Source organism: Thamnophis sirtalis, unplaced genomic scaffold (genome assembly GCF_051295495.1).
Source record: "Thamnophis sirtalis isolate CommonGarterSnake01/CBP01778 unplaced genomic scaffold, rThaSir2_p1.2 scaffold_2, whole genome shotgun sequence".
Taxonomy (NCBI): Eukaryota; Metazoa; Chordata; class Lepidosauria; order Squamata; family Natricidae; genus Thamnophis; species Thamnophis sirtalis.
The window spans coordinates 66,922,925-66,937,944 of NW_028261382.1; the positions used below are offsets into that span (position 1 = coordinate 66,922,925).

The window sequence follows — 15,020 nt, forward strand, 5'->3', positions numbered from 1 at the left end:
TTCAACTCAACCATCTCCAAGAATGGGCAGGTTGGCCGTTTTGAGAGAAAGCAAGCGAGGAGCTGTCCGTCTTTGGAACCTGCCCAAAAACCATATTACTGAACCGTTAAAAAATGTGAAGCATTTTAAAAAGAGAATAGAATTCCTTGCAATATATTGAAGCTGGTTTAACGTCCCTGGAAATATCTATTTACCATGGTGACACAGTGATGGGAGTGCAGTACTGCAGGCAACTTCTGCTGACTGCCAGCTGCCTTCAATCTGGCAGTTCGATTCTCACCGGCTCAAGGTTGATTCAGCCTTCCATCCTTCTGAGGTCGGTAAAATTAGGTCCCAGATTGTTGGGGGCAAGAGGCTGACTCTGCAAACCTCTTAGAGGGCTGTAAAGCACTGTGAAGCCGTATAGAAGTCTAAGCGCTGTTGCTATTTGAGGCAATTACTTGCCGGGAAGGTTGTGCATATTGGTCTTCAGACTCGGACCCCTTTCCTCTTGATCATTTGGGGCACCAGCCTCCTGCCACAGGAGGGCCACCCTCTATATGAAACCTCCAAAAGCTTGGAGCATTTTCAGCACAGGTAGTCCTTGATTTACGACCATAACTGAGCCCAGGATTTACGTTGCTAAGTGAGAAATTTATTAGAGAAGTTTTGCCCCAGTTTTACGACTTTTCTTGCCGTGCTTGTTAAGCGAATCTCTGCAGTGGTTCAATTAGTAACGGCTGTTAAGTGAATCTGGTTTCCCCAGTGACTTTGCTTGTCCGAAGATCGCAAAATATGATCAAGGGACATAAAGATGAACAAGCTGTCAAGCCCCCGAATGTAAATCATGATGCGACAACGGTCATAGGTGTGAAAAATGGTCATTTTTCAGTGCCATTGTAAATTCGAATGGTCACTAAACGGATTGTTGTAAGTCAAGGACTACCTGCACTCGAGGTCCACCCCATGAGATAATTCTGGAGTGCTTGTTTTGATAAGAAAGAATCTCAGTAAAATTATGGGCTAGGCAGGAAAGCTTCCCCTGCAAGGTGAGGTTGAAGGGGGCTCCGGCAGCTTCCGTGGGGTGCCTTGAAGCTGCTTTCTACTAGGCTGCCCAGACCCGGGGATGCAGTCCCTTGGAGCTCCTTCCTGGGGTCGGGATGGGATCTGATCTGGCTCTTTTTGGTTGTCCTTGCAGGCCTGCTGGTGTACTTCAGCTACGGCATCTGGCACAGCAAAGAGAACCTGCGGGACTCCCCGACACAGGAAACCCGAGCCCGCTATGTGGTCTTCCCGAGCAGCAGCTTGGAGGAGACGGTGCAGACAGTGCAGCCCAGGACGGAGCCAGCCCAGGGCCTGCCAGATGCCCAGGAGAGTGGCGAAGAAGCCAAGAGATGACCTGGGAGGGTCCGGCAGAGGCCCTGCTTCCCTCACCCACCCATCCCATCCCGCCCGTTGCTCTCCAGCCTGGTCAGAGAAGAGCACAGGCAGGAAAGTCTGGGGAGAAACCAACCTTTTACTGCCGGGGGGGGGGACTCCCCCACTTCTCCTCTCTTACCTGGCCTCGCTTCTCTGACCGGAAAACTGAACTCACCTGTTTGCCGGATGCTCTTCAGAAACGGCTCCTTCGCTTGTGCCCCAGCTAAGCCACCCTCTCCTGTGCCTCCTTTGTGTCATCCACTTGCTCCCCTTCCCTCCCTCTCCAACCTGCCCTCCAAGGGGCAGTGCCAGGCCTGCCATTTTGGGGTCTTGATCAATCAGTGGAGGAAGGCAGGGTGTGTGATGTATGCCTGGATGCTTGGATGGGCTCCTGCAGGGCAGGGACAGGGCTGTCAGAATGACAGACTGAGATGAGCTGATTTCCCAGTTTTGATCTCAAACAGAGTCCTTGACCACTAACAAAGGCACATCTGAGAGCCCAGATATCTCTCTCTTGCACAGACCATGGGATGTAATCATCACACCCATCCAGCTAACACAAGAGCAGGCATTAAGTGTGCGGTAAGCACACTTCCTCCTGCACAAACCTGACCCTGGGACACTTCTCGGGTGTGAGGTGGGGCAGCCTTGGGGGTAGCCCCATGGACTGAGAGAGAGGAAGTGAGAAGGGGAGCCAGTAGAGTCCACCCATTGCAACGAGGCATTGCCTACCCATTGGCCATGGCAGGAGGAAACCAAGGCTGGTGAAGCAAGTCGACATAGCATCCTCGACAAGGCAGGAGGAGGTCCTTCAACTCTATGGTGGTGGCCATCTTGCTTTTTTTGACTCTCTCTTCTCCCAGACAGCCCTAGAGTAGGGCTCTCCAACCTTGACAACTTTAAGACCTGTGGACTTCAACTTCCAAAATTCCTCAGCCAGAAGTTGAAGTCCACAAGTCTTAAAGTTGCCAAGGTTGGAGACAGAGGTGGGTTGCCAATTTTTTACTACCAGTTCGGGTGTGCTCCTCTGTGCACTCTCCCGCACGTGCAAAAGCATCCGGGAGGGTGGGCAGAGCCTCCCGCCGCTGCTACTACTGGTTCAGCCGATCCAGGAGCAACCCACCTCTGGTTGGAGACCTCTGCTCCACAGCCCCGATGTGGAGGGAAACGATGGAGGGAGATCAATGGTGAAATTCAATTTTTTTTATTACTGGTTCTATGGGTGTGGCTTGATGGGCGTAGCAGGGGAAGATTACTGCAAAATCCCCATTCCCTCCTGATCAGCTGGACTTGGGAGGCAGAGAATAGATGGGGGCGGGGCCAGCCAGAGGTGGCATTTGCCGGTTCTCCAAACTACTCAAAATTTCCACTACTGGTTCTCCAGAACTGATGAGAACCTGCTGAATTTCACCCCTGAAGGAGATGGATGGATAAGAAAACCAAGGCTGAACTCCCCCAGAAACAGAAGGCAGGAATTACAGTGGGCACCTCCTCTCGTTTCTTCAGGGTGGAGAAGCTGGGAAACAGAGAACAGCTGAGTTCACACAACACCCTTACCCTAAGGATGTCTGCTTTGCCAAATACCCCCAATGACCCAAGGGTAGGTTAGCGCCACACACTATATCATGCACAACCAACACACACAGAGACCGCCATGCTAGAATTCTCCCAGCTGGACCTGTGGGGGTAGATATGGCTTGGCGTGCTGTGTGGACACAGCCTCTCGGGTGGCTCTGTCCTTCCCACGTGTTGTGAGAACACGCTTTTCGGGGCCTGTGGAACTCTGCTGGTTGGAAAGGCCTACAGGAAGGCGCTTGGAACCAGCCTGGGCTGCAGGGGTTGCCTTCCTCTTGCAGGGTTGCAAGGGGGCTGCCCTCCTACACAGACCCTCACCCAAGGGGGCAACAGCATTTGTCCCCCCGAAGGGTGCACAGAGCACATAGGAGTGGTGAGCCCTTCCTGTGAGAAAGGGCTGCCTCTAGGTCCATGCAGGAGGGGCCGGAGCAGGGTGGAAACAACATTTGGGGAAGGAAGAAATGCCTGCTAGGACAGAGAAGATAGAAGTCAAATTTCATTTTGGGACAATAATGTAGAGGAAGATTGGCTTCCCTTTTTTATAGCTTTCCTCGCTGGGAGGGGCTATTCAGGGTTTGTCCTGCCTGGCGGCCTCCGTTTCCTTTCCCACTGCGCACTTCCTCTGCTTCCTGCTTAACTGTGTGCTGGCCGTGGGTGTGTGTGCGTGTGCCCTGGCCACATCCTTCCTTTTCCTTTTGTGTGGTGACTTGTGCAATGGCGTTTGGCCAAGAAGCCAGCCAACTAACGATAAAGACTTGTCTTTGCTGGGCGGGCAGTTCTTCAAGTGATGTTGTGCAGATTATTTCAGTCGGCAATGTAGTGTGCAGGCAGCCTTCTCCCCTCCCACTCGGAAATCTTAAATCCACACCTGTTCTTGTGACAAAAAGGGAATGATGTTAAATATAGGAGGAGCAACTGTCTCAAGTGTTAATATAAATTTTAGGTTTCTTACAGCAAAGGTGTGGCTTACCCGAGCTCTAACTTTATCGGGAGCGCATCCTTTGCACATCACTCCAAAGACAGAGGCAAGGCCTTGTTCCCACCCACCCTGCTCACCTCAAGCCCCCTTGTTCAGAGGTGCCTCAAGGCTGAGCTTTGCCACGACTCTCCATTCCTTCCCACTCGGATTACCCCACAATAGTCATCACAATAAGGTTGTGTTTCTGTAGAAAACTTTTTAAAGAATCGCGCTTCTGCATAAAATTAAAAGGCATGAATAGGCTTTTTAAAAAAATCATGTCATTCTATAAAACAGCGGTTTCTAATAAAATCCATAAGTTTTTCTTGCAGAGCTCTCACATCCACCAGGTGGCATTCAAAGGACTGTAGCACACTGAGCATCAAACACTTTTCTCCTATGCGCTTCTCCAGCCTTCAAACTCCAGGAATTTGTTAAAAAAAACAAAACTGTAGGGACTAGCTGGTTAAATGGCCTAATCAGTTAGTTAATGACAATATAGCGTACAGCTCTGGTTACTTGATTCTCAAGGGGAGCAAAACCCAAAGATTTTGCTAATTCTTTTAAACTGGTGTGTGAACTTCTATCATAGCAATGGCAAATTGAAGTCGCTTCCTGATTCCAATCTTTCTAGTTAGGGATATCTATGTGATGCATTTAAGGCTGGTTTTGAACCAAAACCCAGTAGCTTTTCTTAACTTCTGCATCAAAACAAAGATACATGTAGGTACTTTAAAGTCTGTCATCTTTAAAGAATTGCTAGGTTTCTTGCCTTTTTTTTTAACCTGCTTTTTGAGGCATGTCTCTTCTGGAGCAGATTCATAGCACAGAGAGAATATATGCTTCAATAGGAAAAAATGGGCCAGAGAGGAAAGATTAATAAAGACCCTTATGCTAATTCACCCAGTGGATTTTATTTATTTACTAGACCACCTGTGCCCTGTTGGGTCATAGTTTTAGAAATATTTCCTTGCCAGATTCCTCAGTATCTTTAAGAATGTACTTGAAAATTTCTTTAAAATTCAGGATGTATCAGCCCTGTAAGTAGCCAGTGTTGAATTGTATAGTACAGTCAAACATTTACTACAAGAAATGTTTTATAACATTTTCTATTCCTACATAAAATGCTAATTTTATGTCATAAAATATTGTATGAAATTTGCCAAATTTCAGCTCTACAAGAGCTGTATGTCCCAGACTTTGGAGACACATTCTGTAAGTTAGCCCATCTGAGGTACAACTGGCTGAAAAAGGTTTTGGCCTATGATGTACCTTTTCACCCAACTAAAGGTTATAGGCAGGAGAGTTTTAGGGGTGTATAGATTTAGATTTATTTATTTATTAAATGTATATGGCTGCCCATCTCGCACAAAGTGATTCTGGGTAGAATACATCAAACTTAGCAACAATACAATATTTCTCTGACAAGATTGGCAAAACTGAAGTTTACAAAAATAAAAAAAAATAAAAAGAGAACTGGAGTGAGATACATTATTTACTACAAATGGCCCCATATCGAGCAAACATCATGGACATAATCCACTGCTTGACCCACACATTTTTTGGGAGTGGGGGTACCCTTCTTTCCCCAACTCTTGTTGCCTTCTTCCTTCAGCTTTCTCTCGACCCCAACCTTCAATATGGCTTGGAGCTGACCACATGCACCCGGAAAGTTGTGGCCTTGGACCCCCTCAGCCAATCCACCCCGAATTTCACTACAGCTGTGTGAATATCCCTTACCATGGTGTGTGTGTGTTTATAGATGGCCTTCAGCAGGGGAGAGTTCAACCTTCACCATGTCTGGCCATTAGAACTGGTCTGCCTGCAGTGGAGGTGGGGACTTCCTCTGGGACAATGTCCAGCCAGGAAGTCTGCTGGACATTCCTGGCCACTGGAAATGTTTTCAGGGGAAGCTGTGCAGGTTACACAAGAGGAAAGGTTGATATTGAGGATGGCACACAGGATAATTTGGCTAAAAGTACCGGGACAGAGTTTTGATAGAGGAGCAGTTCCCAAACTCTGTGGAATGAGAGGGAATAAATGCATCCAAAGTTTCTTCCCAGATTTTTATCGGCTTCCTCTTAGCCTCCACTGAGGTCCGCTCGGACAACCTGCCTCATCAGATCACTGGAGGGTTTTGCCTCAAAGGGAAAATTGCTAGGAACGCTTGTGGCATCATGTGCCAATGGATCCCTTTGTGTTGCTATGAGCAGGGTATCCAAATCCTTGCAAGGAGATCCCTGCAGCCAACATTCAGCATATGAAAAGGTGGCATGTCACACAACATGCTGGCTCCAGCCCAAAGAGAAGCACGGAAGTGGGGAGGGGATCAGAAGGCCTGGACCTCTATCAAGCATCACCAGATGATTCACGGGGTCCTCCCATCCAGGACATCAACAAGAAAAGGCTGATCTTCCAGGGCCACCAGGAATCTCTTTAGGAAACCTGCAAATGTAAGAAGATGCACAAGTCCAGACAGGGCACAATGGATGGAAACTGAACAAGGAGAGGTTCAATCTGGAAATAAGGAGGAACTTTCTTATAGCGAGAACCATCAACCAAACAAACTGAAGTTGCCTTCAGAAGTTGTGGGAGCTTCATCCCTGGAAGCTTTCAAGAAGAGACTGGCCTGCCATCTGTCAGAAATGGCGCAGGATCTCCTGCTTGAGTAGGGGGCTGGACTAGATGACTTACAAGGCCCCTTCCAATCTATCTGTAATTCCACCAAGGAATCAATGCCACTGTTTTCTGTCACCAGTGGAATTCTCCAGTTCCTGATGCAAATTACGTCCTTTGGAAAGCAACTGGAGCTAGAAGCTTGGCTGGCTGCATCCAAGCCTCAAGTGCTAAGAAAGGCTTTGGGAACAGGTGGGCTACTGAGCGACAGAATCAGGCTTGACACCACAGCGATGGCCATGCAGAGCTGGAATCCTCCATCTGGCCGGGAAAGGATCTAGTGCAGGGGCCATCGCAGTTGAAAACAGAGCTTAGGAGAACCACCCAAGTTCCATTTTCTCTGGCAGAGACACCATGGGCCGGTCCTTCATTGTTTCCAGGGCGGCCCTGTGGGCCAGATCTAAGCACCCCACGGGCCTTGAGTTTGGCGCCCCTGGTCTAGTGGAAGAAATCATCTTTGGTCTGGCTGGACACCCCCAGTGCTGCTGTGCAGAAGCAGTGCACCATGGGCTGCGGAACCTCCTTTCCAAGGGTGTCTGGAACCACCTAACATTCCTTGGACAGAGGTGGTCAGAGCCAGTAACTGAAGTCGCCTAAATATCGCCTAAGGCCCTTGTATTGTTTTCCCTGGACGTCGGGGAATCCAGATGCTGCAGGCATGGACAATCAGGGAATCATGGAGAGCCGATGGGTTCCAGGGGCTGCAAAACCTGCCAGGTCTGCTCAGCAGGGACTTCCTGCTTTGGGCAGAAGAACTGATGGGGCTTTGCAGCCTTGTGCTGCCAGTTCTGCCCCTTTTAGCTTTGTGTGCAGCATTGGTATGCTTGGGGTTTGACAACACGGCATATTTGCCATCACATTGAACCTACTCCCCTTAATAGTGTCCCCCCCCCCCCCCCGGCACTGCTCAGCCTGGCTGAGCTGAGACAGTGGTAGGAAGGAACAGCGCTCAGGACAGGGGTCTCCGACTGGCAACTTTAAAGACTTGTGGACTTCAGCTTCTAGAATTCCTCAGCCGGCATGGAATTCTGGGAGTTGAAGTCCATGCATCTTAAAGTTGCCAAGGATGTTGGGGACCCCTGCATTTAGGGCATCTAGCCATGGGAAGACAAGCCTGCTGTTCCCCAGAGAAGCGAAGTTACTTGCTGCACCTTTGGAAGTTTTCTTCTGAACAAGCGAGAGGTTCCATCATGGTGGATCAGAAGGCTGGGGAAAAGTTCTTGGACAGCCTCACATGCCCGGACAAAGTCCTGCTTCACCACAATTGCCTGAAAAGAGGAATTCCGGGCAGTGAGCGGGTTGGAGCCAAAGCTGCCACAATCTCAAGATGGATTAAAACAAAACAAGGTTCCCCAGCAGCCCAACAATCAGTCACAAAGCAAACCTTCTTCTGGCCAGGGGAGGGAGCCAGGTGAGGCAGGTTCACCTGAAGACAGGGACTGCACCAGCTGCGGCCCCTTCTACCTGAGAAGGATAGAAAATGATCCTTCTTGGATCAGAGCAAGGCCCAGTTGGTGCTCTGCAGTGTGGAGCTAGAAACCTCATATTCAGGGCTTGAGGAAATGGCCTTCCCTGTCTATTCTCCCCCACCTGGCCCTGCTGAATTCCAGTCTGAAATGCAGCACCTCTGTAGAGTCCATATGCTTTACCTTCCTTAATGCATTCGCCTAACCTTAACCTAACTTTGCAACCTTCTCTAGGCTTGGAAACAAAGCAAGGGCAAGTTTGGTTGGAAGTCAGATGGAAGGAAATTGGGAAGGCATCCTGGAAGAAGGAAATGGCAACTACTTCCTAGGCTAGGCTGCCTTTCCTTTCCCTCAATCTGTGCAGTTGCAGTAATTTCACAAATTCATTACAAGTAATCCCCGAGTTATGAGCGTTCCCTTAGCAAACTTTTGAAATTACGCGAGAAGCACCCCCTAGCATTTGCAAACGAGTCCCGAAACTACAAATCTTGCAGCACCACAGCAGTTGTTCTCCCTTACGAATGATCGCAGAGACTCTGCAACATTTGTCCTGAACATTGCAGTCCGAAACAGAGCTTCTGAGGGGAAGATCTGGCCCTTCCCCTGGCCTCCCCCGGACCATTGCAGAAGCCTGAATGGAACAGCTGGGGGGCGCACGCAAGCAGCTGAGAGGCTGGAGAGGAGACTGCTTGCTGGATCTTCACTTTAACTTTAACTTTTAATAGATTTATATGCCGCCCAATCCCGTAGGACTCCGGGCGTCTTACAGAAAAAGTTAATATAAGAAGTTAAAATAAAGAACAATTTAAAAAGAAACAATTTAAAAACAATGCACCATACACTCAATCTGGGTGGGGCTGGACCTCATTCCTGAAGTCGACAGCCCCAGGCCTGCCGGAATAGCTAGGTTTTAGTGGCTTTTCGGAAGGCCGAGAGAGTGGGGAGGGTCCGGATCACTACGGGTAGGTTGTTCCACAGGGACGGAGCAGCTACAGAGAAGGCCCTCCTCCGAGGAGCCGCCAGCCGGCATTGTCCGATCGACGGCACCCGGAGAAGGCCTAGTCTGTGAGTTCTTATCGGCCGTTGGGAGGTATGTGGCAGGAGGCGGTCTCCCAGATATCCAGGTCCTAGGCCATGTAGGGCTTTAAAGGTGATGACCAGCACCTTGAAGTGTGTGCGGAGACCGATCGGAAGCCAGTGCAGCTTGCGGAGGACAGGTGTAATATGGGTGTATCTAGGTACACCCATAATCGCTCGCGTGGCTTTGTTCTGGACTAACTGCAGTCTCCGAACACTTTTCAAGGGCAGCCCCATGTAAAGCGCATTACAGTTATCAAGGTTAGAGGTGACGAGGGCACGAGTGATCATTCAAAGTGCTTCCCGGTCCAGATAGGGCCACAACTGGTGCACCAGGCAAACCTGGGCAAAGCCCCCCCTGGTCACAGCCAACAAGTGATGTTCTAATGTCAGCTGCGAATCCAGGAGGACACCCAAGTTGCGGACCCTCTCTGAGGGGTGTAGAATTTCACCCCCCAGGCTAAGGGATGGAATATCTGGACTATCCTTGGGAGGCAATATCAATAGCCACTCGGTCTTGTCTGGATTGAGTGCAAGCTTGTTCGCTCCCATCCAGACCCTGACAGCCTCCAGGCACTGGCACATCACTTCCACCACTTCGCTGAGTTGGCACGGAGCGGACAGATACAATTGAGTATCGTCCGCATACTGATGGTATTTGATCCCGTGTTGGTGTATGATCTCACCCAGCGGCTTCATGTAGATGTTAAATAGGAGGGGGGACAGGACTGAGCCCTGCGGCACCCCATATTTAAGGGGCCTAGGGGTCGACATCTGTCCTCCAACCAACACCGACTGCGACCTGTCCGAGAGGTAGGAGGAGAACCACCGTAAAATGGTGCCTCCCACTCCCACCTCCTGCAACCGCTGCAGAAGGATACCATGGTCGATGGTATCCAAGGCCACTGAGAGGTCAAGAAGCACCAGGATAGAAGAATGTCCTCTATCCCTGGCCCGCCAGAGATCATCGATCAGCGTGATCAAAGCAGTTTCGGTGCCGTAACCAGGCCTGAAACCCGACTGAAAAGGGTCTAAATAATCTGTTTCATCCAAGGACCGTCAGAGTTGAAAGGCACCACCTTCTCAACAACCTTTCCTACAAAAGGGAGGTTGGAGACTGGTCAATAGTTGTTAAGGATAGCTGGGTCCAGAGAAGGCTTCTTAAGGAGGGGTCTCTCCACCGCATCCTTCAGTGGGTTCACAATCCGACGCGGCAGGTTGGGTGGGGGGGGAAACAATTATGGGGAACATGAGATGTTTCAGTGGGTCGGGGAGCTCTTGGGTGGTCTTAGGCAGGTGGCCTGTTCCATCAGTAAGCCTCCAATGGCCTTCCACACCCTGAAATACCTCCGGTGCACTTAATGAGTCACGCATTCGATTATCGAATGTGTGGGCGAAAGGAGGGAGTGATCACATTCAAGGTACGAGATTCACTCCCATAAATCCTTGGGTTACTAATGGAATGGGAAGGCTTTATTCCATGCGTAACTGGAGGATTACCTGCATTCCCTTTCTCCTCCTGCTCTTCCTGCCTAGAGGCCTGCTCACCTGCTCGCAGCACAACCCACCATTACATCCACCCAGCATTTCTTGTTTGGATTTCCCTTTACTTTGTGTGCCACTCACAACGTCACTGCCCACAAATCCCCGTCGTTTGGGAACTCACAATAAAGGGTGTTCTGTCCCCCACCCATTTTGACAATCCTGCATTGTCATTTCAGATGGCCAGTTTTCTCTTTTTGACCAACACCTACTGAAAAATCCAGAAGTTCCATTGCAGCTCCAGGATTCGTGCGGATTGCTTTGAGGATCCCAAGGCAGCCTTCGTTCTGGATCGGGTTCCTGGACATCTGCAGGGCACAGGAAAGAACAGCCCCCCTCTCTGCATCACCTGCCTGCCTGGCAGGGTTATTTGGATCTTGGGGTCACCTTCCCAAAGGCTCCTCACCTTGAGTCTCCTCAGGTTCTTGTTTCCTTTCAGGCCCAAAGCCAGCGCGAGGGCGCCTTCCAAGGCAATGCGATTATTACTGGAAATAAAGAGAGAAGGCCCTCAAAAGTCCCCCCACTTTCTCTCTTCCTTCCTGCCCATCCACGCAGGCCCACACCAGCTTGCAGTTGGAAGTAAGTTTTTAAAAAATACATCACAGGATCTACCAGTGATGACAAAAGATCAAATCTTCCCTCTTAGTCAAGGCATTTAAACATTTTAGAGCTTCGGGGGGCTTCCGGGTGGTGACGTCACTGTGCTTAGAGCGGGGTAATATTCTGCAGACACCGGGGTGGTAAGGCAAATCCCACGGCAGATAGGAGAAACCCCCCTAAACGGACAAAGAAATATCCTGCTATCTGGTTAGGACTGAGCAATGGCGGCCGCATAGAAGGAAGAAACAGAAATAGAAGCGGTTGAAATCGGGTGCTTGTTGTTATTGCCGACAATCCAGAGAGGAGAACAACGTGAAACTGGCAAAGTGGGTGTGCTGAAAGAAGGAGGAGCCGGGAAAGAGGCTATTTTTTATAGTTCAATTTTGCCAAAAAGAAGCGGTGCAAAGAGGCTGAGTTAGAACGGAAGGGACAGCCGGAAGAACCTTAAGATCAGCCACAGTAAGAACGAAATCCCGACATGGACTTCAGGGAATAAAAATTGCCGGAAAGTTTTGGAAGGTTCAAAGAATTGACTGCTTAATAGTCGGGTTGGTAAACGGAGTTCCCTTTTTTTTCTGCTTACCAGTTCTTCTGCCGCTGGGTTGAATCTTTAAGTATTTGATATTGATCTGACCAGGAGTTTGGAACAGTGCCAGAGACAAGAAATAGAGGTCTGTCTTTTGCTTCGTGGACATTAACACTGACACCAAGGAGAGAGTGGCTTAGAGAGACTAATTATTAGAACTGAATATTGAACAACCGACAAAACTGAGAGACATTTATTGATATAAAAATAGGGTGTGATATATAAATTTATGATATTTACTAATCAAATTAATTAAATAGAATATTACTAGTATTATTACATAGGACTGTTTAAATATTGAAAGGTGATACCAAGGAAGGATAATTGTTGAATTGTTGTTGAATATTGGTTTATACAATTATAATAATCATAATATATTATTGATATTACTGACAAGGTATAAATAAGGTAAAAGTTATAACCAATCGTGGGCAAGGTCAAAAAAGGGGGTTAAAAATGGCAACCTCAGCAAAATCAGGGAAAAAGACCATACCCAATGTGAGTTCAGCAACGCCCCCCTCCTCAAATCAAAAAACAATGGAGAGTGCGTGGGGATTGGAGAAAGGGGAAAAGATGGCAGAATCAGCGGGACCAGCACCTACGATGCAAAACATGCAATCGATACTCCAGATGATACAGGAGACCTTGGCTATAAGCCAAGAAGAGGAAAAATCACGAAGAATTAAAAAATGAAATGGGAGAATTGAAAGGAACTATCAAAAATATAGACGATAAAGTTGAAAAGATACAGAATGCCTTAGCAATCAACGAACAGAAAATCCAATGTATGGAAGAAAAACTACAACACTCAGATCAGAAGATGGGAAAAATGGAAATAGAATATAGACAGCTTAACAAGGAATTGGAATTATCAATAATCCATCTTGAAAACGAAAAAGAGGCATTCTACCTAAGATTTCAAAACATACCGGAAGAGAAGGAGGAAGATCTGAAAGAAAAAATGATTAATATCCTTACTGAATTTCTGCAAAAAACAGAACACAAAGTGAGACGGAATATTGATGAGGCTTACTGGGTGAATACTAATTATGCAAGGAGACGTGCATGTAAGATTCGCTAAGAAAACTGCCAGAGATGAAGTGTACAAAAAAACTAGAGAAGAGATGATTATACTACAGGGAAAAGAGCTGACCACGCTTAAACAGTTCAGTTCCCACGGAGAATCCGGGAACAATGCAGGCAATACCAATTTTTAACAAACGAGTTGAATAAAAATAGAATAGTGTACAGATGGCTGGTACCAGAAGGGGTTCTGGTATCTTGGCAAGGAAAAAGATATGATAGAGAATTTAGAAGAAGCACACAAATTCTATGAAGAACACTGTAATAGGGAAGGAGAACAAGGAAGCAAAGAGGAACTAGAATGCAGAGGTCAAGTAGAAGAAACATCAGAAGACAGCGAAAGAAGCAGGAGAGAAGAACAGAGGCAAGAAAGAGAGAGAGCAGAGAAGGAAGGCACGAGAGAGGAAAGTCAGATACAAACTAGAAGTAAAAGAAACAATTTCAGCTAAAGATGGATCAAGAAATAACAATTGTGTCGATAAACCTGAATGGACTGAATGCACCAAAAAAAAAAAAGAGCCCAGATGTTTAATAAACTTAAGAAATTGAAAGTAGATATAGTCTGTATACAGGAAGTGCATATTAAAAGAGAACATAGGAATCTACTGGAAAATAAAAAACTAGGGAAATTATATACAGCATTGGCAGATTTAAAAAAGTGGGATAGTAACCTATATAAAGGAAGAAATAAACTCCAAAGAAGTTTACTCAGATGAAGAAGGCAGAATGCTAATGATTGAATTAGAGACAACAGAAAAACTGATACTATTAATAGTCATATATGCACCGAACCAGAAACAAGAGGAATTTTATAGGAAATTACATAACAAAATAAATGAATTAGAACATGAGAACATTTGCTTAATTGGCGACTATAACACAATAGTAGATAAAAAACTGGACTATGAAAGCAAAAAGAAAAACAAAACAAAAAAAATTCATTACCCAAATCCTTTTTTGAAATGGCAAAGGAATATAAATTACAGGATATTTGGAGAGAAAGAAACAAAACAAGAAAGCAATATACTTTTTATTCGAGCCCCCATCAATCTCTATCAAGAATCGACATGGTTTGGATCTCATCCGGGCTGTGTAATCAAGTAGACGAAATCGAAACAGAACCAAATGAGTGGGCAGATCATAACCCAATAAAAATAAGATGGAAAGGTAAAAAAAGAAGAAAAAGATGGATGATGAATTCAAGTATTGTAAAAGAAACAGTATACACCGAAATGCTAGAGAAAGAATTAAAAATGTTCTTTAAAATAAATAAAAAAGAAGACACCTCAATTCAAAATCTATGGGATACCATAAGAGGCCTTACAATTGCCTATATGGTGAGAAAAAGGAGAAAGCAAAAAGAGCAAGGCATGCAAAAGAAGGCATGCAAAAAGAACTTAGAGAAGCGGAAGAAGAACTAGAGAAAGATCCAAAGAATAAAACTAAAAAGGAAAAAATAGAGGTGATAAAACATAAGATCAACTTAATAACTCAAAAGGAATTAGCACAGAAAATCAAAACAGTCAGGCAGAACTACTTCGAACATGCCAAAAAAACAGGACAATGGCTGGCATATAGACAGAAGAACGAAAGAGAAAAAAGGATGATATATCAATTAAAGGATGACGAGGGAAGAACTCGCTTCAAAGCGGAAGAAAAGAAGAATATCATTCACAAATATTTCACAAAACTATTCGCACAAGAATATATGGAGGAAACTAAAGTAAAACAACATTTAAAACTAGAAAAGATAACCCCAATCTCAAAAGAACAAAGGGAGGCGATAAATAGACCCATAACGTTAACTGAAGTGGAATCAGTCCTGAAAAATAAAAAAAATAATAAAACACCAGGACCAGATGGAATACCGGTGGAACTATACAAATATAATAAAATAATATTGGGAGTGCTAGGAGTGGAAATGTTTAATGAGGTTTTAGGAAAAGCCAAGATACCTGATTCATGGACTGAAGCAATAATATCCCTAATCCCAAAAGAGGAAACTGATCTACAAGAAATTCAAAATTACAGACCAATCTCATTATTAAACTCTGATTAC

General features: G+C 46.4%; 2 protein-coding genes across 3 annotated transcripts in view; one reads left to right on the forward strand and one right to left on the reverse strand.

Moving 5' to 3' along the window:
* Window positions 1–5,407, forward strand: part of SLC7A4 (solute carrier family 7 member 4) — a 17,706-nt gene extending 12,299 nt beyond the window's left edge. For both annotated transcript variants that reach the window (XM_014072851.2, XM_087705849.1), the window contains exon 5: window positions 1,178–5,407. In XM_014072851.2, coding sequence (XP_013928326.2) covers window positions 1,178–1,377 — 200 coding nt within the window. In that variant the 3' untranslated portion in view covers window positions 1,378–5,407. The remainder of the gene's footprint in view (window positions 1–1,177) is intronic.
* Window positions 5,345–15,020, reverse strand: part of LRRC74B (leucine rich repeat containing 74B) — a 25,969-nt gene continuing 16,293 nt past the window's right edge. Inside the window, exons 8-11 of the mRNA XM_087705850.1 lie at window positions 11,099–11,177; window positions 10,905–11,000; window positions 7,759–7,875; window positions 5,345–6,376 (exon numbers count right to left, since the gene is read on the reverse strand). Coding sequence (XP_087561976.1) covers window positions 6,368–6,376; window positions 7,759–7,875; window positions 10,905–11,000; window positions 11,099–11,177 — 301 coding nt within the window. The 3' untranslated portion in view covers window positions 5,345–6,367. The remainder of the gene's footprint in view (window positions 6,377–7,758; window positions 7,876–10,904; window positions 11,001–11,098; window positions 11,178–15,020) is intronic.